At 42.5% G+C, this 24,776-nt stretch overlaps 1 protein-coding gene across 2 annotated transcripts in view; it reads left to right on the forward strand.

The window, feature by feature from the left end:
• PPP3CA (protein phosphatase 3 catalytic subunit alpha) overlaps nt 1–14,701 on the forward strand; it is a 158,080-nt gene extending 143,379 nt beyond the window's left edge. The window contains exons 11-14 of one of the 2 annotated variants that reach the window (XM_026050887.1): nt 3,038–3,122; nt 7,253–7,350; nt 10,065–10,094; nt 13,210–14,701. In XM_026050887.1, the coding sequence (XP_025906672.1) occupies nt 3,038–3,122; nt 7,253–7,350; nt 10,065–10,094; nt 13,210–13,403 (407 nt within the window). In that variant the 3' untranslated portion in view covers nt 13,404–14,701. The remainder of the gene's footprint in view (nt 1–3,037; nt 3,123–7,252; nt 7,351–10,064; nt 10,095–13,209) is intronic. The other variant, XM_026050888.1, reaches the window with a different exon arrangement.
• The last annotated feature ends 10,075 nt before the right edge of the window (nt 14,702–24,776 follow it).

Here is a 24,776-nt window from a genome sequence, read left to right on the forward strand (position 1 = left end):
GCCCGTGACTGTGACGATGGGCAGCTGTTGTCAGCGTATACAAACAAGCTGGAGAAATTGGCTTCTGATATTTGTGAGGAAAAGGTGTTGGCAGCTAGAGGTGCCCCAAGCAGAGTGGGGCGTGGAGGGCTCTTAGTTCAAAACAGCAGCAGATCCTGATTCAGCCCCTTCAGAGCAGTTTCAATGACATGGGCAAAAGCAGGTGCTGAAGGGGTGGCAGGCTGAGGCAGTGCGAGCTGCATGCTGGCTTCCTGCACAACCTACTAACAAGGCTTTAAGCTGAAAATCTTCTCTTTTTTTTTCTCTTTTTTTTTTCTTCCCATAGTTCTCCATCTGTTTCTTTCCTTTTGGATGTTCCCTACTTAATTTGTTTCTTTTCTGTTTTTCAGACTTTACTTAAGCATTGCGTTTCCRTTGATGTTGTCAAATGTTCTTTATTTTTTTTATTTTCATTCTACAACCGTCACTGATCTTTTTCTTTCCCCCTCCCTTTTGGAACCTTTAAGAAGATCCCATTTATGCACAGAAGAAAGGTATTTAAGTTAGGGCTTAAGTTTCATTAATTTGGCTTTGTATCACTTTGCTAATGCTTAACTACATCATATGTTATATATTAGGATACCATTGAGAGATTTTGTTTAGTTTCTTTACTCAGTACTATTATCCAGCCATTCATCCCTGCATCTTGGAATATTTTTCATTGTTCTGCTTCATAACCTGGATGTCTATATTACATAAGAAATCCTATTAGAATTCTGTCCAGCTTGCAAGATGCTACAAATCCAAAATTCAGGAAAAGGTGTTAAATTGCTTAAGAAGTAAGATGTAGAGCTTTTCTTGCCCATTTCTCTAAGTAATGTCTCCTCCAAATTGAACTACAGTTGTTTTTTTTTTTTTTTTTAATTTTAAGTTCTTATCATGCAAGTATGGTTTAAGATATTGAAAGAAAAAAAATGAGGGATATAAGGCATTATTTGCAAAGGCTAAATTGAATCATTTTATTGCTAGCYGTTTCTTTGGCTGTGACCTATTTTTCTTGGACGTGAGCGTACRTTTAGGTGTAGCTGCTGTAATCCAGTAGCGCTCTGCAGTCGTGGTGAATTCCGCGGTGCTGACCGGAGCACTCGCAGTGCGAGCGAGAGCCGAGGGCTTGCGAAGGCGCAGGATTCAGTCCCAGGGCTCTTGACCAGCTCAGCCAGTCAGAGCCAAGATGGCAATATCTCAGTGTGAATATCAGGTCTTTGGGGAGATATTTACCTCAGTAATAAATCGTATTTCCAGTCTTTAATTCTTGGTTGTATCTTCAGGAAAATTAAATAGAGGCTGAAAGCAATCAACTTGACTTACAAGATCAGCTGAAGCAGTGTGGGCTTTTAAGAAAGGAACAGGGATAGTGAGACCTGAGAAAAAGTAAATGTGAGGAGTTTTGCTTCCAGAGGAGTGAAAACCACATTATATCTGCCTTGAGAATACAGCTCAGTGAGATTGCAGTAGCTGAGGCAGGAATATATCTTCTCTATTCCTAATCAAATTAATACTGTTTAATTTCATTTTTTTTCATTAAGCTTTTACTAATACAGTAAATAGAATCTAGCTACAGCTACCTTTTCTCTTGCTCTTGATTGTTCAGAATTATGAATTTATGCCAAGGATGAGCATTTGAAAGATATCCTTGTGAGCAGAGCTTCTTCCAGTCTGAGCTTAAAGATAGAGGCTTGATCGCTGGACGGATTGAGGGGCAAATAGAAATGCCTGGAAATAATGCATCGTATTTGATTAGGCAAATTCTACATGCTTGATTATAAGAAATCAAGGTTCTGCTCCCAACCTGCACAAAAATCTAGCAGTAGCCACGCACGCAGGTAGCGCCCTTTGCATGTGCTGCTGCSGGTGCCCTGCCAGTGCCTGGCAGGCTCACAGCTCGAAGCTGTGAAGCTGATAAAAACCCATCCCCAGCACCGTTTGGGATTAAACTTAAGCTACGCGAGTATTACATGTTGCAGTGAAAGTCRTCCTTGGTTTTTTATGTAATTACCTGTGATATTTGTTCTTTGCTTGCTTTTGAAGAGCTGTAGGATTTAGGAGTTGAGTTTATTTTCAGTTTTGAAACTTCCGAGGAGGAAGATTGTTTTGAAAGCAAAGCCCAGAAAAAAAACATACATGCATTTCACCTTATCTGAAATGCTAGATGGCAGCCAAGGCACCTGTTCACCTGTGAAACAGGGTGAAGTGGTCACGGGGTTCCCAGCAGTTGTCTCGGACTGTCACAGGTTTCACTGCAATAGAGATGTGCAGCAGCAGGGCRAGTAGCGGCGCTGGCCATGGGAGCTTGGGCTGCTGCCAGCAGCAGAGGTGTGCGGGGAGCGGGAAGCGCAGAGGGAGCTCGCGGCCAGGACGGCGCCGCTCCCTGCGACCACGAGTAGCTGCCGCCGTGCCCACAAACTCACGCTGCTTTGCAAGAATCCATCRTTTTAGGGTTTATGATTAGTTAAATATATTTTTGAGAAGGATGGGGAGAATGCCTGCTAGGCCTGTCTTGGACCCAAATTTGTACCGTAGTCATTTTTTTTTTAAAATGAAATAAAATGTGTTTTCTCCACTTAAAATGATGAGATCTGGCAATCAATTTTAACTGTTGCGTCAAAAAAATTATAGAATGCAGATTTTTAGTGGTTCAGACGTTCATGTTGAATATCTTTCTTTGCATTTTATCTAATTAAAAAGAACTTATTTTCAATAGCCTATCATCTCTGAACATATTTTATTAAATGCAAAATTGGATTACATTGGTGAAAAAATGTTGTTTTAATGTGTAGCAGAAAAAGGATCATATCTCTCCAGGCACCATTAATTAGCATGTTCAAAAGCAGTGAAAGAATCTTGGACTATATATAAAGAATTAATGTTTGGGGTCTTAACTGCAGATACGGCTTAGTTTGGCAAACTGTATAGTACCAATGTGGTGTTTCTTATATATAGTTAAATCATTGTATTCAGACTTTAAGTCACTGTAACTGTTTTAATGTCTTTTCCATAGGAGCAACAGCTGCAGCTCGAAAGGAGGTTATAAGAAACAAGATAAGAGCAATAGGAAAAATGGCTAGAGTTTTCTCAGTGCTAAGGTAAGGTTTTTGTTGTTTTGAATGGTAATTTTATGTTAAAGGACTTTTTTTTCTTACGTTAAAGGAAATCTTTTAAAGATTACTAAGAGCGTTCTACTGCAAGTTGAACAGCAAACATTTGATATTTTAATATATCACCTAATCACCTTTTCAAATATGTCACCCTAGAACCTTTCCAAAGGTCGTTTTATTTCTACCATGCTGCTATTTATTACAACTCTGAATAATTTCACCCGGTGCTTTTGGCGAACTTGCMGCTAAAAAGCAAACAAAAACACCAGCAAAGAAACTGACTGTTAAGAAAGCCTTTTGCTCTCCAGCAGTGTAAATTAAGCATGTTAGCCACTGAGAGGCAACAGTTCCATGTAGGGAATGAGCATGTTCAGCGTAATATCCCATTAAAAAGGCAGCCAGCTGTCTAGCTTCATCACCTATGGTTGTTGCTGCATCCATGAGTAATGATGATTAAAGATAAAAGCATTAGGCTCATTTAACTAAAACTTGAGCAAATCAATGCAAACAGCAACTGGTTACCTCGGTTTGCACTCCCCCAGACACAGGAACCCCAGTAACTCATTGCTACTTGATGTTTAGGCCTTCCCATTTGCTGTCTTTAAGACTAGAAAGCGTTCCTGTGCTGTGCTGCAGTGACGGCTGCACAGAGAAAATAGGTTTTCTTTCCCCATAATAGAAGAGTTATTTTGTTTTTCCAGGAAATTGTACGCTCCTCTGCTATAGTCATGGTTATTATATAGTCATGTTATAGTAGGGTTATTACAGTGGGTCCAAAACATTTTTAAGTTTGCTTATTTGTGTATTTTTTCTCTTTGTGGGCTTTTTTTATGTTGATTTTGATACTGATTTTTTGATATTGATATAATTACTCGAAGGATGCTATTTTAATTTCAGCCAAAACTCCCAAATTTGCTCAATGAGAGACTGTTTTGCAATGTGCAAGCAGTAGGCAGGTTATCAGTGGGGCTTGCAAGGGCACAGCAGTTGGCCCCCGYGTTGCAGATGCAGCAGCATAGTTCCATGTCTCGCACCAAGGTGACAGACTTCATGCCTGGGGTTCCCCAGTGTTGCATGTAAATTGCTGGAGATGTAAGCACTAATTCAAAGTGATACCTGTATTAAATAAAAAGTTAGATTTAATGCATTTCTCTGAAGTAGAGGGAGGAGCAATCAGATGTTTCTACCTGCTCCCCTGTGTTGTCTGGCGTGGAGCCTGAGGCTGACATTGCCACCACCTTCATGAAACAGCACGATTATTTTCTCTAATGGTAGTCGAGCAAACAAAGCTGGGGAGCTCTGGCTTTCTCCCATAACCTTCAACTGCAGGTTCTGGATCTACTGTATTTTGCTGTGAAACATGGTTTGGAGAGCAGGATGAACTGACTGAAAGCTGGATTTAGAATGTACAAAAGGGCCTCAAACTGGATGCTCAGCTGATGGTTTTTTGCTTTTGATAACTTGCAAGCAACTCATGTCACAAATAYGTCAGAAACTTTTGAAAGGAACTATGGGGCCAGGCTTTTCAATGTTTTCAGGGAAGAGACAAGGCTACAGCATCATTTTTGTGTGTGTCCAGCTTTAGGTGATATATATGAGCCTGGTGCCTTAGGCTTTAGTACTGTCTGAACACTGGAGCCCTCTTCAATTACCTTAGGAAAATCAGAGTATTGAGGCACTGATGAAAATCTTGATCTTTCGCTGAAGGGAGGTCAAACTGTTTGAGAGTGTTGGTTTGAATTTGTTTGTTTCTTTGTTCAGCTTTGTTTCTTGCTGCTGCTGTATGCATCCCAACATCTCCCAAAGACCAGAACGTACTGTGTCAGGTAGTGGTTCCCTTGCTCAAGCCGTTACTGATGTTKCATACTGATGGCTTTAGGACTTTGGAAGGAGGAGAGCAGATAAGGGCTGTTCCTTTGCTCTCYCCTCACATTAGGCAGCAAACACAATGCATCCTTGCTGCGGTCAGGGGCAGAGTCAGCACATCAGCAGGTAGCTCCACAGGGCAGTTCTGCTGACGAGTTTCCCAGTGGGATGAACATGTCATAGCAGCTCTGGGCCAGTGACCCTGTTCAGGTACTTCTCCCCCTCTTGCTGTGACAACTTGGTTGTTCATAGCTAAATGCCAGACTGCTGGCAGCCAAGATTACATGAGGATTAGAATCTTGCAAGTAGCATCCCTGTAAAATGGCCTGGATTATTTTTTAAGCCTTTGCTAGCAAAATCTCCATTTAATATACATGTATCTGATAYCTGGTTATAACCATGAAAAAGCCTGCAGTGGCAAAACGAGCCTATTTCAGAAATTTTTTTCTTGTTTTGGTGTGAAACTTATTCCACTGCTAATGGAAAAGTTTCTCCAAACAWGCAATGCCCACTCACATCACAGTCAAAGGATTCAGTTAAGTGGCTATTCTCTAAGCCATGATGGCCGCCTTCCTGTAAGTAATTTTAAACTTGTATCTGTGCAATCATTTTGACTACTCGAATCTCAAAATTAGATGGCAAAATATCCTTGTATTCAATTTCAAAGGTTATAAATAAACTTTGCCAAGGAAAAGTCATCATAGAAATAACAGCTTAAGTTCAGTGGAAGACTGTCTCTCTGTGACCTTGTACTCTTTAATCTGACTTTCCTCTGAATTTATTTAAGCAGCCAGGAGGTAAATAAAATATCTAATCAGTTAAATAAGGGCATAAGAGAGATTAAATAAGAAGTAAATAACATGAAAGGCTAAAAATATCAGAATTTGTGATAGAGAAGGTTTTCAGGGACACATCTCTTAAAGAAAAAGTTCGGCAATGTAAACATTTGCTATGAAGGCAAAGCAATAAACGCAATTGCAATTTAGTTTGAGAGAAGAAATAGACTCAACTGAAAATGTGAATTATGCACTCGCAGAGGCAAATAATCAGGAGAAGGCAAAAACTTTGGGATGTAATATTGTTTAGTGGGGCRGAAATGCTGTGTTAATTCTGGAAAAACTTGGCTGTTGCATTCATTCTAATGGCTTGAAAAGCTTTAAAGAAGAACAGACAGAGAAACTGATCTTAACTTTTACAGAAAAGTTACATGTACAGGAAGATTTATTATCAAACTAAAAATAACTTGAGTATACAGAGTGAGTAAACAAGAACTGTTTGAAATACATGAGTAATTCAGGGCATGGAGTCTTCAAGAAAATTGAATGTACTAGAATTGTTGATGGACGATTTTGATAGAACCACAGTAGCATCAAGCAAATGCAGAACTAAATTCTGTCTTTGTGTTTGCTTCCTCTAGCTTAATGACATTATACATTTCAAAGTAAAATGCTTCAAAATAGGCTTCTCCTAGAGAATTGGGGTCAATTTTGCTGCTGAGAAAGTATGTCATCAGAGACAGCACTGTAGAGCTCATGGAAAGCTGTATTTAACTTCTCATTTGGATAGAGCTGTGATATTCTTGTTCACATATATTAGAAAATACGTATATTTGGACAACTGCAAAATATATATAGGCTTCCTAAACTCTTTTCCTTGATCAGTATCACTTTCAGCATACAGAAAAGATGTAGAAAAAAATGCTTCAATAACATGTGGAGTGAAATTACTTATTAATTTGAATGAGCTTTTTATTTTAGGTGTTTTTTTTTTTTTGTGGCTGATGATCAATAATAAATGATGCTTCTGACTATTAGTGTAGACAAAAACAAGACAACAGTTGAAGTGTGGTTTTGCTCACATTGTWTGAGGTAGATCTGAATGTGTGACTGGCAGGTACTGCTCCCTTGRCCTTCCTTCTTCCATGGTTTTGGTTTTGGCACTGAAGGCAAGTCCGTGTATTTGCATACATCATTTCATATGGCCAGGGTTGGAGTATTTTTATACCGGGAGTCTGGGTGTTGTATGGTGCCCTGGTGAGCTACCTACATGGAGGAGAAAATACGCTGTGTACACTGTGGGGAAGAYTGTGCTGTGTGCATCACCCCTTGGCTAGGAAAGGCATTGAAAAGAACCCAAACACTGCAGGACAGATGCAACTGAAAATGTCTAGAATATTGTCCATGTTAAAAGAAAATAAACTAAAAGACAAAAAAAGATTTACCTTTTTTCCCCTTTTCTCCCTGCCCTTACAGAGAAGAGAGTGAAAGCGTGCTGACACTGAAGGGCTTGACTCCAACAGGGATGCTGCCCAGTGGTGTGCTCTCTGGAGGGAAACAAACACTGCAAAGCGGTAAGCATGTCTGCCTGTGTGTGACATGGTGTGTGGAAAACAAAAATGACTTTTTAACTGCAGAAACCAAGAAAAATAACCACAGTCTACTCAGAGAAAATAAATAAAATGAAGCACAGAGTAAAACAGATGGTTTGTTGTACTTGAGCATTTGTGAGCAGTTCATGTAAGGCCACTTCCCGAGAGTCTTTACGTACCACTGATTTTTTTTTTTTTCTGGRAAAAGAAGAAAAATTCCTGAAAATCAACTGTTAGGAATGGTGGATCAGCATCACAAGTGACTCTTCCACAATTTAGTGTCATCTTTTATTATGTSTTTTAAGACCAACTTTTGATGCACTGAGTGCTGAAGATTCAGCTTAGATAATGACACTCAAACTCTTATCTGATTTGTTCTTCCCCTTAGAGACTCACTAATAAAAATAGTTCAAGGAGTAGTTTTTATCTGTAGTGAATCTATGTGACAGCATGAGAAKAATTTCACGTTCTGATTTAAGCCAAAGTGAAGGAAAGTTCTAACAAACACTGTTTCTGCCTTGTACACAAACACAATACAGATTGTCAGCTCAGTTTTATACCAAATGCTTTTTGTTACAGGAAATCCATAAGTTGATAATAAGGCTGTCTTTGATAAAATATTCCTCTTGGAATAAGGAGCTGCAAAGTATTTAATTTACTACTATAATCTCTTTCTTTAATATGTACATTGCTGTAGAATATATACTAGGCACATAAGAGTGTCTTAAACTTACCATAGTTCTCTTGTCAGTACATATGAGAAATAGAATTGTGTTTATATTCTTAACAGTCTCAGCCTCTTCCCTGTTTCCTTCCTAGAGTACTCTTTCTCTGTATTTTTTTTTTCCCTTTATTGTCTCTTTTCTCGTATCTAGAAGATTCAGGTATTCTTTGGTAAACCTTTTCCCATATTTTCCTTCTCTTTTTCCTTTTGAATGACTTGTGTGTTCCGCACCTAGTAACGCTCTGTTTGGAAAATGCTGCAATATGATTCCACAGGYTGCCTCCCTTCAAGGGGCTGGGGTCTCATCTAGCCTCTGCTCAGTATTGTTTCCTTAGATTTGTCAGAAAATTTGGTCCAAAGAATATCTGCTGTTGCTGCCCTGGCAAAATACTGGGGAATTAAATTAAGTTTTAGAATACTGGCAAAAGTTCTTGCTACAGCAGTTAAAAGGAAAATCTCCTCATACTGCAGTATTCCGGCTTAGTAAAACATCTCTATATACAGGCTTCTGTATCAGTTGACACATAGTACACCATTCAGCATATAATCTGGAATTTGCATAGTTTCTGTTAAGCACATGTTCTCACTATTGCATTAACAGAAAATATGACTGGTATGTTCTATGGCAGTACCCATTCTAGTCTTTCTTTTTTGTTGTTGTTGTTTTTTTCCTCTCATGTGTCAGTGCTGGTTTGGATCTGGTTACTCATGTTCTTTTCTTCATTGTAGTTACTGTGATTTCTTTTATTTTGAGTTCACGTTGGTTTAGTTCCTTAATTCTGCCATCTCTCTTGCTGTGTGGCTCGAGAGCCATATGCTTACCTTGTGCATGTGGACTTTCTTCTCCATTTTGCCCATGCAGCAAGATGATTGTGTACCTCTTCTACTGTTGACTCAATCCATATTTAACATCCTAATTAAAAAAAAGACAAAAGACTAGTTTGGCTTTATGGAAGACAGAAAAATTTCTACACTGAGGGAAATAAAGAAAAAGAAAAGGTGAATTCCCAAAAGTTTTGCTTTTTGACTTACTCTCTAAATGAGTGGAGTTCTTGGAAATCAAAATACTTCTTAAATATTGGACCTGTCATTGCTATATGAGATTGTATTTGCTGATTGGTTTCAGCTTCCTAATATCCAGCAGCAGAATTAAATTCAAGTCAAACCTCCTGGGTAGCATTTGAATGCAGATGGTGTTTTAAAGATCAATGATTTCAAGACAGGGGTGAAATACAGTTTGCTCATAGCACTGCAGCAACCTTCTGATAAACTTTTCTCTCTCTGACCAGGCCTTGCAATTTTAGGGGCCCAGCAGCTTTCAGTTTTGAAACATGAAAAAACACTATTTAATTTTCAGAAATTGGGTTGTTGTAAAGGAGGTTTGCAATTGGAGCAGACTGAGCAAGCCTGCAAGCCGAGGACAAGTTGTCTGAGCAAATTCCCTCCCATGTTGCAGGGAGCTTTCTTTTCATGAGGAGAGAGAAAACATATTCCTGAAGTTGCACGTGTGGCATTTTTGCTGCTGTAGTGGCAGCAAATACTTTTCCAAGGTGACCTCTTCAGTCGTGTGATATTTTTTTTGGTGATGGCTTTGCCACTTTTCACTTTTAACAGTGCAAATGCAACTGCTTTTTTTAAATGCTGTGAGAATTATACAATAAATGTAGCAGATCAGATGTGCAATATGGAAGACATTTTCACTTGGTATTTTTTGAGTCAAAAGAAAAACATTCAAGTATGTCTTTAAGAGCTTTTGATATGTGAATCTTTCTGCTTCAAAACAAATGTTAGCTTAATTCAATCTGCAGATTATTGTTTTGTGTAGCATTTCTGTGTGTGTCTGTTTTGCCAAAATCCAGCACTTACAGTAACATTAGTGTATTAGCTCCTTTGCTATTCACTGACTTGTTCTTAGACTTAAAATCCTCTGCTCATTTTCTCATTCGTTTTGCTACCCCTTTCTTCTCTTCAGCTACTGTTGAGGCTATTGAGGCTGATGAAGGTAAATTGGCCAGTCCCCTTTCTGTTGCTCCTACAACAGATAAGGGCTCTGCTGGGTGTATTCATTTTGCTGTAGCTTGTACAGATTGTGTGGGTGTTGGGCTAACAATTGTGGCTCGGTATTAACCAAAATGTAATTGCTTTAAAGGGGAAATGTTTTGCTTTTTTTTTTTTTTTTTTTTTTTCCTGGTGATGGTGGTGTCTTTTTCCTTTCCTGAAAGTTGCAATCACCGCTGGAATTTGGGTACCTTGAAGCAGGCACTGAGCAGTGCACAGGCAGAGGTCAGGGGCTTTGCATTTCAAAGGACACAACGCAGCGGCGGCAGCAGCGAGTCAGCGCTCTGCCACGCAGCTCACGCTAAAGGCCAGGTCATTTTTCCGCCGCGAATCATTTTCAGCAATCCCTGGTGTTGAAAAGCACACAGCTTTGATAAACATTCCCTTTTTTTTTCCTTTTTTTTTTGGTGGTGTTTTTTATCCTTCAGTTTTTCCTTTTTTTTTTTTTTCCTCCTCTTGTAGGCCACTAGTAAAAAATTCTTAGCGGTCTTTTGTTGCAGTTCAGCATGTTTATGTTTCTCTTTAAAAGTAAAACATGAGACATTTGTCTGTAAGCTGTCTGTTTCCTCTGGTAGTGGCAGTTTACACACTGGGTATTTACATTAGAGCAACCATTAACATCACCATTTAAGCTACAAATGTAAAGTGACTGGCTGCCTCAGAAGAGTTGGAATGACTAGTGCTTAGAGTGGGCATTGATAGACTTCCAATTGAAGCAATTTTTTATCTATGTTAAGAAGTGAGCAATAACATGTTGCACTATAGAAGTAAAATATTCAGTATTCTAAAGTTTTGGAAGAAGAATTTTCAGAATTCCCCTTTAAAACAAAATTCTTCAGTTGTATTTTGTTCTTGCCCCTATCAAATTTCCTGAAGGAATTTTTTAGTTAATTTAAGAAAAAAAAAATCTCATGATCGCTGTCCGTTGGTGAGATGTGCCCTTTTGGCCAGCTGAAATTGTTTTGATTTTTTTGCAAGGCAGTGATTAAAACTGTAAACAAATAAGTAAGAGAAAATACAACTGCTTTCTAAATAGCAGTGAGTAAGCTGCTATTTATGTTGGAATTATCTATTCCTCTTGGCAATCTCTAATCTGCAGTGTGCATTCTCGTTGACAGTTTGGCTGTTTTCTGTGACTTTCTGTGACTGTGTTGTGTTCAGTAGACTCTCAATGTAAACTGCTAATACTCGTTGTCTGACCAGCAACTACAGCAGAGCACCTTCTTCAGTATTACAGATTATATATAATGTGTCTGCTCGAAATGCAACCGATTGACCGTGACCCCTTCCAGCAATATTCCCTTGTCCAGTGAATCCTTGGTTGGCCATCGCCTCTAGTTAGACCCGGTAGCCCCCGTGGCGGCGGCAGGTCCGTGCGGACCCAGCTAAGGATGGACAAAACGTTGCTTCCTTTTCCAGCTGCYGCTGGCACCAGCCACTCGGTGCTGCCCGTTCAGCTGCTGCCTTAAGGGACTGGTTGGGGTGCGTGTCAGACACCTCCGCTTCCACGGTGGAGCGTAAAGGGGGAAGGCCGGGAACGCCAAGGGAAGCACCTTTCTGTAGGGCCTGTCCTGTTTTCTCTGCTCCATCCCTGCTCACCTGACTAATCACCGTCCTGTTGTGGGTATTTTCCTGAGTTGAAGCAACGGGTGTTTAGAGACATGTTCCAAGATAACCGTGGTGAAACTGCTTAAGGAAATAAATCCTGGGGCAAAACGTGATCTGACCACTTTCAGACAAATCATGGTTAGAATATCGGCATGAAAAGGCTTTTCTCACTCCTCATAAAATGCAGAGAGTGGCAGATTGGTACTGGGGATGAGTTTTGGGTTTGTTTGTTTTGTTTTTAACAGAAGTGTAAACTTGTCCAGAATGGAGGAGGACTTTGGGGTAGAGAGGAGATAAAGGGAGGGAAGGAATCCCGAATCTGATCTTTGAAACTCCCATACCATTTTCTCTCCAGGGAGTTTGCAGTTTCCTGATACTAACAGACTATTTCTATTTGATGGCATGTTAAGATAGAGGCATAACAGAAGTGTGGCCAGCGTCCTGGGAGTGCAGGAGGAGGATTTGGTGTGTAGGTGAGAGAAAAAAGCACAGAAGGCTTTTGCGGGCTCTTGGAGTTGTGACCACCTCGCCTGCAGTGCATTTTTCTCTTTGGCTTTAAACCTGGCTTTAACATATTATGTTAAATCATTAAAGTAAAAATGTGCATATATATATATTTATATATATATATATATGGCATGCTCTTCAAATGTTTCCATGTTACAAATATGTGTCTGAGCCTGGGGCTGCCCTCCAAGACCTATGGGGCTGCCCTCCAAGACCCATGGGCCATTGTTAATGCTGTTGCTAAAAGGCAGTTCAAAATTCTTCACTTGGAACTTTGGTCCCTTGTTTTTCAATGCACTTTTCAAAGTTTAAAGGTATAAATGTGCCAGAACACCTTGTCTGTTGCCCTGCTTTACTGTTGTTGCATACGAGCTGCTTTCCCCCAGTCCATGGAGGTCAGGGAGGGCGACTGCCCTGAGGGAYGAGCGAGCGTCCCGTGTGCGATGGGGACATTGTAGCGCCATCCCAAACCRGACACATGGCGGCTTTGCCGTCTGCAGGTGGCCTGTGCTTTTGGCTTTCATGTGGTCTTTGAAAGTCAGCTGGGAGCTCTGCCAAACCACGCAAGACGACGCACAGTTTTTAAGGCTCTAAGTTCAGAGGTGATACCAACCTGGTGGCTCTTGGCCCCTAAGTGTTGTTCCTTGGGACAAACTCATGTTTTGCATCAGCCGCTTAGTATTTTAAGCTGAACCCCAGTAGAGAGCAAAGTATCAGAAGCTGATCTTGCTGAGAGAGAGAGAAAGAGAGAGAGAGAAATAGTTGGTTTGCAAGAGACTGGTGCTTAACCTCCAGCTCTTGCTGAACACGGTAAGGAGTCCGTCGTGTGGTCAGATTTTGCATTGCCCCCTTCTCAAAGAAGGGCTTTCTGGTGGCTAAGTTGGGGGAAAGACTGCCAATAATTTAAAGTTGCTAATTTTGCTTTTTAATAATCCTTTATTTAGCTATCAAAGGATTTTCACCCCAACATAAGATCACTAGCTTCGAAGAGGCCAAAGGCTTAGATCGAATTAATGAGCGAATGCCTCCGCGCAGAGATGTGCCCTCCGATGCCAACCTTAACTCCATCAACAAGGCAATCTCCACAGAGACTAATGGCACTGACAGCAACGGCAGTAATAGCAGCAATATCCAGTGACCACTGCCAGGGGAGGGGKGTTGAGCTGCAGGGCGCGACGGGGTTGCTGCACGGCAGCAGTTGGATGTTCTTGCCTCTGATCCTAGCTTTCTTGCTCTGGGGGCCAGGTGTTGGATTCCGTTTACAAAATCATCTATGAAGAGATCGCAACCTTTATTTTGGTGGGAGGGGGGTGGGGGATCGACACCTCCTTTGGATATGCCTTTAAAATGCTTGTAGAAAAATGAAAGCTAATGCTGGTATATATTGCAAAGTTAGGGGAATGAACATGTTTTCCTACTGCATTGGGATCTTCTAGATATGTTAATGAAAGGCCTTTTATTATGTTACTGGACATGAAAACTTTGTTTAATTTCTTACTAACTATTGTACGTTTACAGTTGCACCACTAAACATGGACAACATCAAAACATTTTTAACAAAGTGTACAAACTAAATAAGGACTATTTATTGATAATGTTTTGCTACTCTTGTCAGACAATGGCTATGATATAAATTAGGCAGTCTTTAAAAATATAGAAAAAAAAGAAAAAAAAAGAATGTTGGAAATTTGTTTRAAATGCCAAAAAAAAAAAAGAGAGAGTGAGCGAGAGAGAGAATTTAATTTTGTACAGATTATGCTTACCTCAGGTTTCTTTAGTGTGCTTCAATGCCCTTCTTTAAATATAACACTTATCTTACTAATTTGGCAGCGATTATCCTTTTCTTTGTTTAAACAAAAACTGGAATAATTATAACATTTATCTTTTTTTGCTGTTTATATTTAGGGGGGTTTGGTTTGGGGGGGTTTCTGGGTTTTTTTGGTAAATCAAGTCTTGGTTGTGGCTTGCTGAATTTAAATATTTATGAGTGGTGCATTTTTAAGTATAGTGAACAAGACACCATATTAAGTGCAGTGAAAAGCATCTATATTCTGTAAAAATCTGCCTATGCATGTTTTTTAAGAAACAAAAATGGCTGTATAGGCCTGTATGGGACTGTAATGCGCTTAGTGGTCTGACTTATACTGGAAATGTATGTATACTGGCGTACTTTATATTCTCTAAAAAAAATGCTTAATGCCTTTGAAATTTTGTAATCAAAAAAAGCTTTGAAAAAATCTAAGGGGAGAGTATTCTTAAAGTTTTTAACATAAGCTTGTCAGTGCACATATAGATGGGTAGCATGTTTAGCAAACCTTGTGAAATTTAAATAAGTTTGTAGTTACATGTGGAATTCTAAATGCATGATAACTGTTAATGTCATAATGGTTTAGTCATTTTGTTCTGTTCTGTCATGTGCCACAAAATGTGTAATTTTTTCACTTTTTTCCCTTTGTATATCAGTTATGGGTTTCAACTGGTTCATTCGAAAAAGGAAAAAGAAACAAAACAGTCCATTGATATTTTTTAACAATTGTATAAGTGCCCAAGTAACTCACTACAGCCTACAGCCTTGCCTTTGTAATTTGACTTCGAAATGTTGGCAATCAAAGCATGCACTTGTAACAATGAAAGAAGCATTTTATATTACTACTCAATAAAAATGTGCATGAACTTGAGCGCTCTCCCCTTTCTTGGTGCCGCTGGTGCAGGCGCCTCGCGCAGCCACGCGCTCGCGCTCTCACACACGCACGTTTCTACCTGTTGGTTTGCAGAAGAGGAGCTCAGCCACGAGGAGGACAACACACCTGCTTCACAGCTCCAGGTCAGTCCTTTGCTAAGGAAAAATGTAGTTGTTGCCAAACTGTTCTAGGTTGCTTCATCTGCAAACTTCTCATATTTGTTTTGCCCCTCAAGTTCTGTTAGAGTTGCCTATTTTGTTGTTTATTTTCCTGAAATGAGCGGTATGTAGCCCAGAAATATAGAGCACACAAAAGCCTCTGTCCTCTGTGTTGTTCTCTCCCTCGCCAGGGGTGCCCTCTGCTTGAAAAGCGCCTTTTCCCCCCTTAACGTTGTTGCTCTTCCAGCAGAGCCTGAGACATGGTGTATTCGAGCACAGTAATTAGCATGGGCTGTTAACATCTGTTGTGTTGAACCAGTCATGCTGGGGGCAAATCAAGATAACAGACTTTTTTTTTTAAAGCAAAGAAGATTTGTAAACCTAAATTTACAGTAAGTATATAGACCTGGTAGAAATAGACTTCTCTGGCCATAGAAACAAAACTCAGGGCAGGAACGGGCTCACGCTCTTCCACTGGGGCTTGAGAATCCTGCGTGTGTAATTACAGCATGTGAGAGGCATCCCACAGACTGACCTTGGAAATGTTCTTAACCAGCTCTTCCTTCTCTTTCAAAAGGTAGATTAGCCTCATTTGTGAAGTTACTTGATGAAAAAGAAATCAGTGCTTTTTAGCATCAGATTTCAAGTGCTTTTTTTAGTTAAAGATGTGAAATATAAAAGCTGTGCACTTTTTTCTCATTTTCTCCCTAATTGTCCTCAGCATCCGTCCAGTCCATCCGCCTGTGAAGAACTGATGACAAATGCCCAGTGTTGTGGTGTCAGGGGTATTGCGTTAGTCCGCCTTGGAGGTAGCAGTATTAGCTGTCTATGTGGTGCCTCTCTTTCTGTGTTTTTCCCCTTTTAGCTCAGTTTCTTAATTTTGACAGAATATGAGTGGTGGCAAAATGCAGTGAATTTATATATCTAGGCCTAGAGAGCTAGATCAGTTTTAGGGGKTTTTTATTTTTAATCATGTAAAAATATAACATATGAAGGGGAGAGATGTGCAGAGTCTAACTAGTCATCTGATAACTGAAAATGGTCTCCACAAAAAGTAATGCTGAAAGTTGAACTGAGCATTTTATCTGCCTACGTGCTTGCTAGTGGAGGACCTGTAAGTTCTCCCGGTAAGTTGTTCTGCAGATGTGTCTGAGCTAGTGCCTCTTTGACACTCATTGTTATTGTCAATGGATAGTTGTCTGAAACCTCTGGAGGTTATGGATATTGGAGAAACCTAGCCGGCTAAATTGAGGTCAGGAAGCAGTGCTAAAAACAGCCACAGAAAAATGCTGCTTTTTAGCACATCTCCATATTCATTTGGGGGCAGCAGGAGGCTGGTGAAGCAATACAGTTCAGAGTGTAAATTTTTTTTTCTTTTTAAGAATAAATTCTAGGCTCAAAATGATTTTTGAAATTTATTTTAGTTCCCTAGGAATCTATTTCTTTTCTTTTTTCAAGATACTGTTACTCAGATTAGTCAGATCTATGAATCTTCCCACTTCTCTCTGAGAGGAATGTGAGAAACTGCTATTTCAAATGCTAAAAAATCATAAACACCAAAACAGGCATTTTGAAGATAGTTTGGAAATCCCTCTTAGTTGTTTTTGGGATGGTATCGGATTTCAGTTAAAATATACTGAAGTATATTTTTTGCACTTTAGGTTTTTAGTTATTCAAATACACTTTCAAATCTTATGTATTTTTAACATGAAAATACCAAGGACTGCGGCCACCTCCATGAAGGAGACAAGGTAGGATGACTTGATCAAGTTGGATGTAGGAGGGTAGTGGGGTATTTTGTTTTGTTTCTTCCTGTCTTGCTGAAATGTTTTGGTAAAACTTGGCGAGGACCGTGCTGGAGGAGCCCTTAGGYACTGCCGGCTGCTCGGCGGGCTTGGAGGCGGCAGCCTGGCCGCCCCTGTGCCCATGCGCAGCTGTGGGGTTTGCTGATGTCCCCCACGTCAGCGGGAGCCCCTCGTGGCTGCTTGGTGGAGGCTCRTGCCTGGGTAGCCAGTTGGTTGGTTAGTGCAGTCAGCAAAGCATGAGCAAGACAGGGGGATTTTACTCTCTGGCTGTGACTTTTTGATGCYTGGTTCATGCAGACTTTTGCCTTCAAGAAAGCTCATTTTTCTCAACTTACAGATAACTCGTGACTAATTTCAGGCAGCCCGAGGCCACAAGAGCCCCTCAGGTTGCAGAGTCACAGATGAGCTGCTGCTCACAGGCTCTGGAGACCCCCCTGGTCCAGTTCCCTGCTCAGGCAGGGCCGGCTAGGGCTGCCTGCCCAGGACTCTGGCTGGGTTTCAGCTTCAGGAATGGAGACTCCACAGTGTCTCTGGACTGCTGTTCAGYGTTCAACCACCTTCACAGGTTTTGGGGTTTTGTTTTAATGCTTAAATGTGAATCTCTGTTTCAGTTTGTGCCAATTGGCTCTTGCCCTCTCAGTGGGCACTGCTGAGCTGAATCCGATTCACAGTTGTCTTTACAGATATTCAAATTTATTACAGAATTGCAGCCATTATCAGGATATCAAATAAATGAGAGATCTTGTGCSTCCTTGGGGATGGAGAGGTAACTTTCTTTCCCTGAGGAACAGGTAATTTGTTTATCTGCTGCTTGCTGGGTTATTGGTTTCTGTACGTACTTAATAGACTTTGTGCTTGGACTGCAGTTTTTTATGATGAGACGAAAGTGGACACCGGAGATGGAGCTGCCACTGCACGAGCTTCAACAAGGCTACAGAGCAGGTATTGAGGCAAAAGACTGAGGAGCCCTGCAGCCCTGGAGCAGGGAGCCAGAGGAAGGACACAGATGAGGGGCGGAGGTGGCGAGAGACTGTGGGGTGTTTATTTCAAGTGCAGTTTGTAAGGCTGGGTCAGCAGTGAACTCACAGGAGGATAAGTTGGGAAATAATATGGGCAGCAAAAGCTTTTGTGGTGCCTAATGAGAAGTGCTGGCAATGTCCCAGAAGTTGTGATTAATAAATGATAATACTAAGAGTTCCTGAAGAGGTATGAGGAAAAGGGAAGAGGGGGATCAGCTCCAAGTGGGGAAAAAGCGAGGGGGTATCATGGCCTTGTCAGCTTCCATGTGGCTTTCTGGTTGCAGAAAAATAATGGTCAGTTTTCTTCAGCTCCTAGCAAGCAGCTTCTCCTGTCCCTTTCACCTCCACAGCTTTTTCTTGCAAGGGGTGATTTATGCTCTCCCTTTCACAGGGAAATACCAGCCAAACCTGCACATCCTGGGAGCATGGCCAGGTACTGACATGGCAGCATTTCCTTCTACCAAGTTAAAGGCAGAGATAAGCACCCCTCTCCGAGAGCTCTTGACTCGTGAACGCTCTGGGGAGGGAAGGGGGATTCCCATCCCAGAAAGCCCCAGGCAGGGAAGCCGCAGCAAAGCAGTGCCGGGAGACTGGAGCCCGTGTGGGAGATGCACAGGTCCTGCTTGGGATGGAAGCAGTGGAGGGCTGCTTTCCTTCCCAGAGGAGTTGGAAGGCCCTTGGTCCCGCCAGGACYGCGAGGCTGCTGTGGGCACCAGGGCACCGGCCACCCCTAGAGCTGCTGCCAGGCTCTTTGGGCTCCGCCGGGCAGGGACTGTCCTGTTTTTACAGTACTTCAGGAGGCACAGGGAGGCCTCTCTTGCATCCAGTGTTAATTCCTGACCTGGACGTGCTGATTTTGAAAGAGTGCAGTGCCTGAATGTGTAGGCAGGTCTTAATGACTCATCTGGCATTTCTTGATGTTGCCTTCCCAGGACCTGCGGCAGCTAAATTGGATCTGAATGCAGTGTTTGAGACGGGACTTGCAGGATTGTCGCTGCTAATGGCCATTGGTGGCTAAACAATAGGGAAAGAGCAAGGTTATCGGCTTGTAGACTGCTGTGCATTCCTCAGCACATCCTCCTTTTTCCCTTAAACCCTAGACCACCCAGAGGTTAGTCAGCTGCTCTGATCTCTCCTTTGTGAGACATTTCTGGCCTTTCCCAGTCGCAAAGGCACTTGTAAAGAGGTGAACCTTAAAGATGAGAAAGCCAGAAGACAGTGAATTGCAAGAGCTCATTTGCAACACGCAGTGATTTTGAGTGCTGCACCTTAGAGCCAAGAGCCCCTCAGGCTGGAGGGTTTTGCCCATCTCAGACTCATGCCACGACACTGGCACCCGCTGGCTGTAGGGAACCTGGGCCACGGTAAGAGCTTAGCTGACCAATTAAAAACTTCTTCAAGGCTGAACGGTTTGTGAAGGCAAAGGGCTTTCCACGTGGCACTGCTCTGATAATTAACACGAGCAGTCAGTTCTTCCACAGGCTCATTTCTTCTCAGGCAGTTCTTGTATTTTCCTGTCAGTGCCAAAGACATTTGTGTGCCAAAGAGCTACAGAGCGACTCAGACAGCCGTGTCGAAGAGATGTAGGGAGACCAAATAATTAACCTCGTAGGGGCAATGCAGGTTTCTTCTGCTGCTGACCGCTTCATTGCAGTAAGACCCCGGTGTCCCGGTGGCTGCCTCTGCCTTCCTCAGAAGTGGCCGCCTCAGGTTTTCGGGCTTGAGCAGTTTCCCTTGCACAACGTACCAAGTGTCACTCCTGTGCCTTGCCACATTTGGGAGGCCTTGTGGCTTCAGAAGTAGAGGCCTCATTTCTTCACAGAGGCACTTGGACAAATTGAGAGGAGCTGGGGGGAGAGATTTCTTCTTCTCCTGTCTGCCTGGTTTCTTTCAGGGCTGTAAGAGCAGAGTTCTGTCACTTTGTCGTGCCAAARGAGGCTATAAAGCAGGAAGAGTTCCTGGCTTTGTCCTTGTGTTTTGCAGCTGTATCACCCCTCTCTCCCCCAAGCAAGCCAGGTGCCAAAGTGGGGACTTTGTGTACAGGGAGCACACAAGGAGGTGAAGGATGGGAACACGTCTGAGCTTTTGCTGCAGCGGTGTAGCAAACGTGGGGCGTTTGATCTCTGCAGTCCCATGCTGAGGAGTGCTCGAAATGCCGTGGGGAGCGCAGCAGCTCCTGCCTTGGGCTTTTCTGGATTGTTGGTGAATACAAATGTTGTCAGTGGGGATTATTTGGTCTGCAGTTTATTTTTCCAGTTCTTCCAGCAGACTGCAAAAGATAGAGTTGTATAATCTTGTACAGATTCTTATCCACTTACTGTTGGTTTTTGAATTGAGAATTTATTAGGAAATATGATAATTGGTGCCATGTTCTATAGGCTACTTTACCAAAAGAATGGTGAAACTGTTTTCTGTTAACTATGCAAGTAGTTTTTCTATTATGCAAAGGGTTTGGTCCTTGTGAAAGAATACCTCTGTAGTACCCTTTCAATGAGTGAAAATATCTGCAACCCAAACTGAAATCAATTAATCCAGTTATTAATTACTGTGCAGCAGCTTTTTGTGAATGCAGAAACTCAAAGTTGCCCATGACCAGCTACGGATCGCAGTTAGCCCCAGGATTTTGGCCTGATTGGTCTCTGGCACTGACGTCTTTGTTCCTATGCTGCTCTCAGAGAAGAGACTTCATGCAGAGACTTAGGCAAAACTATCCACGGAAAATCTTTATCTTGCCCTGTTTCGTAAGGGTTGTGCTTTTATTGTTGTTTTTAAACACAGTTAACCTGACTTGACCCTTGTGCCTCCAGTGCAGCAATTACCCCCAGCTAGGGCTCTTCACAGCTTAATCGGGGCTGTGAATTTAGTATCAGCAAAGATTCTGCCTGTAAGAATCTCTGTATCTGTTAACTAACACTGTCGTTTTAGAGAATATGATCCTTTTTTTAGTATGTTAGGTTACAGCTGCCTAGTTACACCACAGACATCAAGAGGCCAGATATAAAATTGGAGGAGATGAATATCGAACTATTGAACATTTTGGAAAACTCACTGATTTCATCCATGTCAAGACCAGGTATGAAGCTGGAGCTCACGTGTTTGTTTGAGGCATTCAGCTCTCAGTGGGCTGTGATCTCTTTATGGAGGGTGCAGCCTTCCCTTCTTGTGTTGCAAGAGCTGCTATGGCGAGATGAGGCACGCAAGGAAAGGAGAGCGGCCCCAAGTGCTCAACAAGTATATATACTTGTGTGGTGTTTAGCTGAAATACTTGTGCTGATGGAATAGTCACACTCAGCTCAGCTTAGTCTTAAAATATTACACCTGGTGGATGACAGAGACTTGGCTGTCCATTTTCCCCACATCGGTAATTACTCAATTTACCACCTACAACTTGCTAAATTGGTCAGCCAATTGTCTGTAATTGGCTGGCCAATTGTCATAAAATAAGAAATTCCTCCTCGGTGTGCCCCTTTTTTTCCCCCTCCTTTCCCATGTCTGCGTATTTAACCTGGCCCTTCTTATTTCCTCTGGGCTTCTGCAGCTGCCTGGTTTCTCTCCTGGTCTTTGCCAGGCCCATGCAGAAAGACAGGGATTTTTGGCTGCTTCACTGGGAAAGCTGGAGCACAGGGAGAACACAGCAGTGGTGTGAAACCCTCCTGGCACCTGTGGTGGGTGCAGCTGCCTGTGCTCTGCCCCTGCGGATGCATCCATGGGGCTGGGATGGTTGCAGCCCGCTCTCTAGCACCCAGCCACCAGCCTTTGGAGCTGAGGAAGGCCTGCCTGCCTGAGTAACAYTACCCTGGTTCTTGCTGTTCTCCCTGTGCTGGCCATGCAGCCGTTTCCCGTCCATATTGCAGTTAATTCAGCTGTAGCAATAAGCTGTGAATTACCTGGTACACGTGGGTACGTGCTACAGGGGGAGCAGAGCTGGCAGCCAGGCCCGGAGCTCACCCGCACAGAGCGCGTTGCACTTGTTTCCAAAAACCCTGGAGCTGCCAAGGTCCAGCAGAGCTGCCTCATCAGTCACTGTGGTTTCCAGCAGGATTATGAGAGAAWGTTTATTAATGTGACAATATTCCCCACAGTTCGGCATGCTTTGCTGAGCTATTACTCCAGGAAAAGAGCAATGCAGTGCAGATCAGCAAGACAAAATAGTATCTGGGCCATTTAGAGCTGTAGTGAATTTTAGGTAATATTCCTAACAGCATAATGCCTTTTTAGTACAGCTTGTGGAGAAAAGCCTTTATATCTACTGGAATAACTGTCATTATTTCCTGGCTCAGAAATATTTCCAGTCTCTAACAGTATCACATGCACTGGAGAGGGAGATCTCATGTGTGCTGTTTTTGCAAGAGCAATGAAAAGCCAGGGCTTGGGTGGTAAGAATGCAGAAAATATGGTTTTAATGGCAGAAATTATTTTTCTGAAATTTTATTCTGATTTTTTTTCCTGTTATCACCAAGATTAATTAAGGATAAAATCTATAAAATCTGGATCACTTGAAAGAGATCAGCTGGGAATGGAGCTTTAGTAAAATTGTCAAAAGACTAAATACATCATTTATCTCTAAACCACAGCTGAGGTGCAATGAAAAATACATTCTGCTGAACACTGAAAATTAAATTAAGTTATGCTCATGTGAGCATTTGCATGCTGTTAGAACAAAACCCTGGGGTTTTTATAACTGGCTGGGGTAGTAAACCCTTGGGGARAGCCGTTAGGGGTGCCCTGGCTCAGTTACATGCAGGCTGCTCTCCCAGCAGTGGTTTGAAAATCACAGATGAAGAAGATTTGTTGGCAAGGTGCAAGTCCTCTTGAATGGAAAGATAAATTGGAGAAAAAAACAAGCAAACAAAACTGATGACCTCTTTTCCATTTTGTAAAACTAATGTTATGTGTTTCACCAACACTGAGGAGCAATGAAAGGCACTGGGAAAAGTTATTTGATGGTGAGGTGTAAACAGGACTTTAAATGAGGCCTGCTCTCTACCAGCCCACCTGGAGTCTCCCACTAGTGCCACAGCTCCTGCACCCCGGGTGCAGGAGGGGACCTAGCTGGTGTGTTGGTGTGGGCTGGCAGCGCGGCCGCAGGCAGCGTTCCCTGCGATGGGAATTCCTTCTCTCTTCCCAGCACTCTAGGAAAGCAGCAGCCAAAAGAGGGGCCCACTGCCTACAGGACTCCRCTCCCTTCCCACTGCCCCAGTGCAAAGCTCCCCCGCAGCTCTAAATGCACCGAGAACTTGGCCTCCCTGCGCTGGAACCAGCCTTCACCGGCTGCGCTGCTGCCTTCACAGGCACTTGCCAGGTGCTCTTGCAAACACTGCTCCTGTGCAGACTAAGCAAGTGGCTGCATTTAATATTCGAAGGTCCAAACGTCGTGTCCTGCTCCATCCTCAACCAGGATTTGGCTTAGATTTGAGTGTTTGTTTGAAGCTTTCTAATATTTGACGAGCTCAATAATACCTTCCTTGAAAGCATTTTACCCAGGAGTGGTCTCCTTGCATGTCAAGGGAATTGCAAAGCAAAGGCCATGTATTTTTGTTTGTGTATGAAACATTTGGATTCCTTTCCTGTGCTGACTAAGGTAAAGCCTGAGAATGCTTTAAGAAAACAAAGAAATWCTAGAGGAGAATCAAGTCCAATTGCAGTTAATCTGTCCCATGAAGTATTCATTTCAATTTTGATAACTATAGTCTTACTTTCGGTCACTAGGCTTTTGGCTGCAGGAACTGAAAACATCCTTGAGATACCCAAGTAGGTGCTGTATGTTTGCATGCTTCCTTTGGTAGCCTTTTGCCTTCCCAAAAGGTCRAGTTTTAGTTAGCACAACTCATTACGGAGCCTGTGACAGAGGCCTAGAATACRTTTTTCAATGTATTCTACAAACAGGTGGTGTCTCCTGATTATACATCTTCAGAGAAGATGTATAAATTGGTTTTTAAGAAGAAAAAGCTCTAGTCTCCTATGTCTAGTTTACTTTCATTCTCCATAACAGCAGAATTTACTCYTTGCAGGAATTAGTCCTGCACATGGATGAGCAAAGTGTTTGCTGGAAAATCTTGACCAACACTTTGTGGCTGCATTTCGCTAGCCGGTGTGGCTGSAGGATTATTGCTCAGTTGGAGCAGGGGGCTGCTTTGCAGCGCTTGAGGCTTTAGAGTGACATGGAGGAAAATGCCTGAGAGAAACCCCTGTGCTGCAGAGGAGACACAGTCACCATCTACACGAGCAGTGCGAGCCAAAAGTAAGTTACTATGCAGCTACAGTGGATATATTGCTACACATAGGTAGGCAGAGATGTATTTATGTGTATGTGTGTCTGCATATATATATATATATATGCGCGTATATATGAATATCTAAAGCTCTTGGTGCCTATTTTGCTTGTGTTCTATCAACAACACTGGGGGGTTTCCAGTGATCCTTGCTGGTCACTTGTCATGACCAGGAGCTCAAGGAAATATCTGCTCGTGCCGAACCAAGAACGGGGCAGGCCGAGCCGCTGATGTGGGCAGCGTGCGGGGGCGCCGCGTGCGCGGGCAGGCGGCTCCGCAGCAGCTCCCGTGTCATCCCTTGCCTTGCGCGCTATGTGTAAGCGYGGCCGGTCGCCATGGCGACGCGGGAGCTGTCTCCATGCGGCGGCGATGCCCCAGCCGCCTCCGTGTTAACTGTTGAGAGCAAGTGCTGGCGCAGGGGCCTGCCAGACAATAAAACCTGCTGTTTCGACTCCCGAGAAAAGAACGTATTTGCATTGATGTATGAGCTTGCTAAACCAATATTATTAACTCTGGCTTGTTGATTTTATCTTCCACAATACACCAGATGCTCGGCAGGAGGACAAGACATGGATG

Source organism: Nothoprocta perdicaria, unplaced genomic scaffold, assembly GCF_003342845.1.
Source record: "Nothoprocta perdicaria isolate Ctin4 unplaced genomic scaffold, notPer1 scaffold_71, whole genome shotgun sequence".
Lineage (NCBI taxonomy): Eukaryota > Metazoa > Chordata > Aves > Tinamiformes > Tinamidae > Nothoprocta > Nothoprocta perdicaria.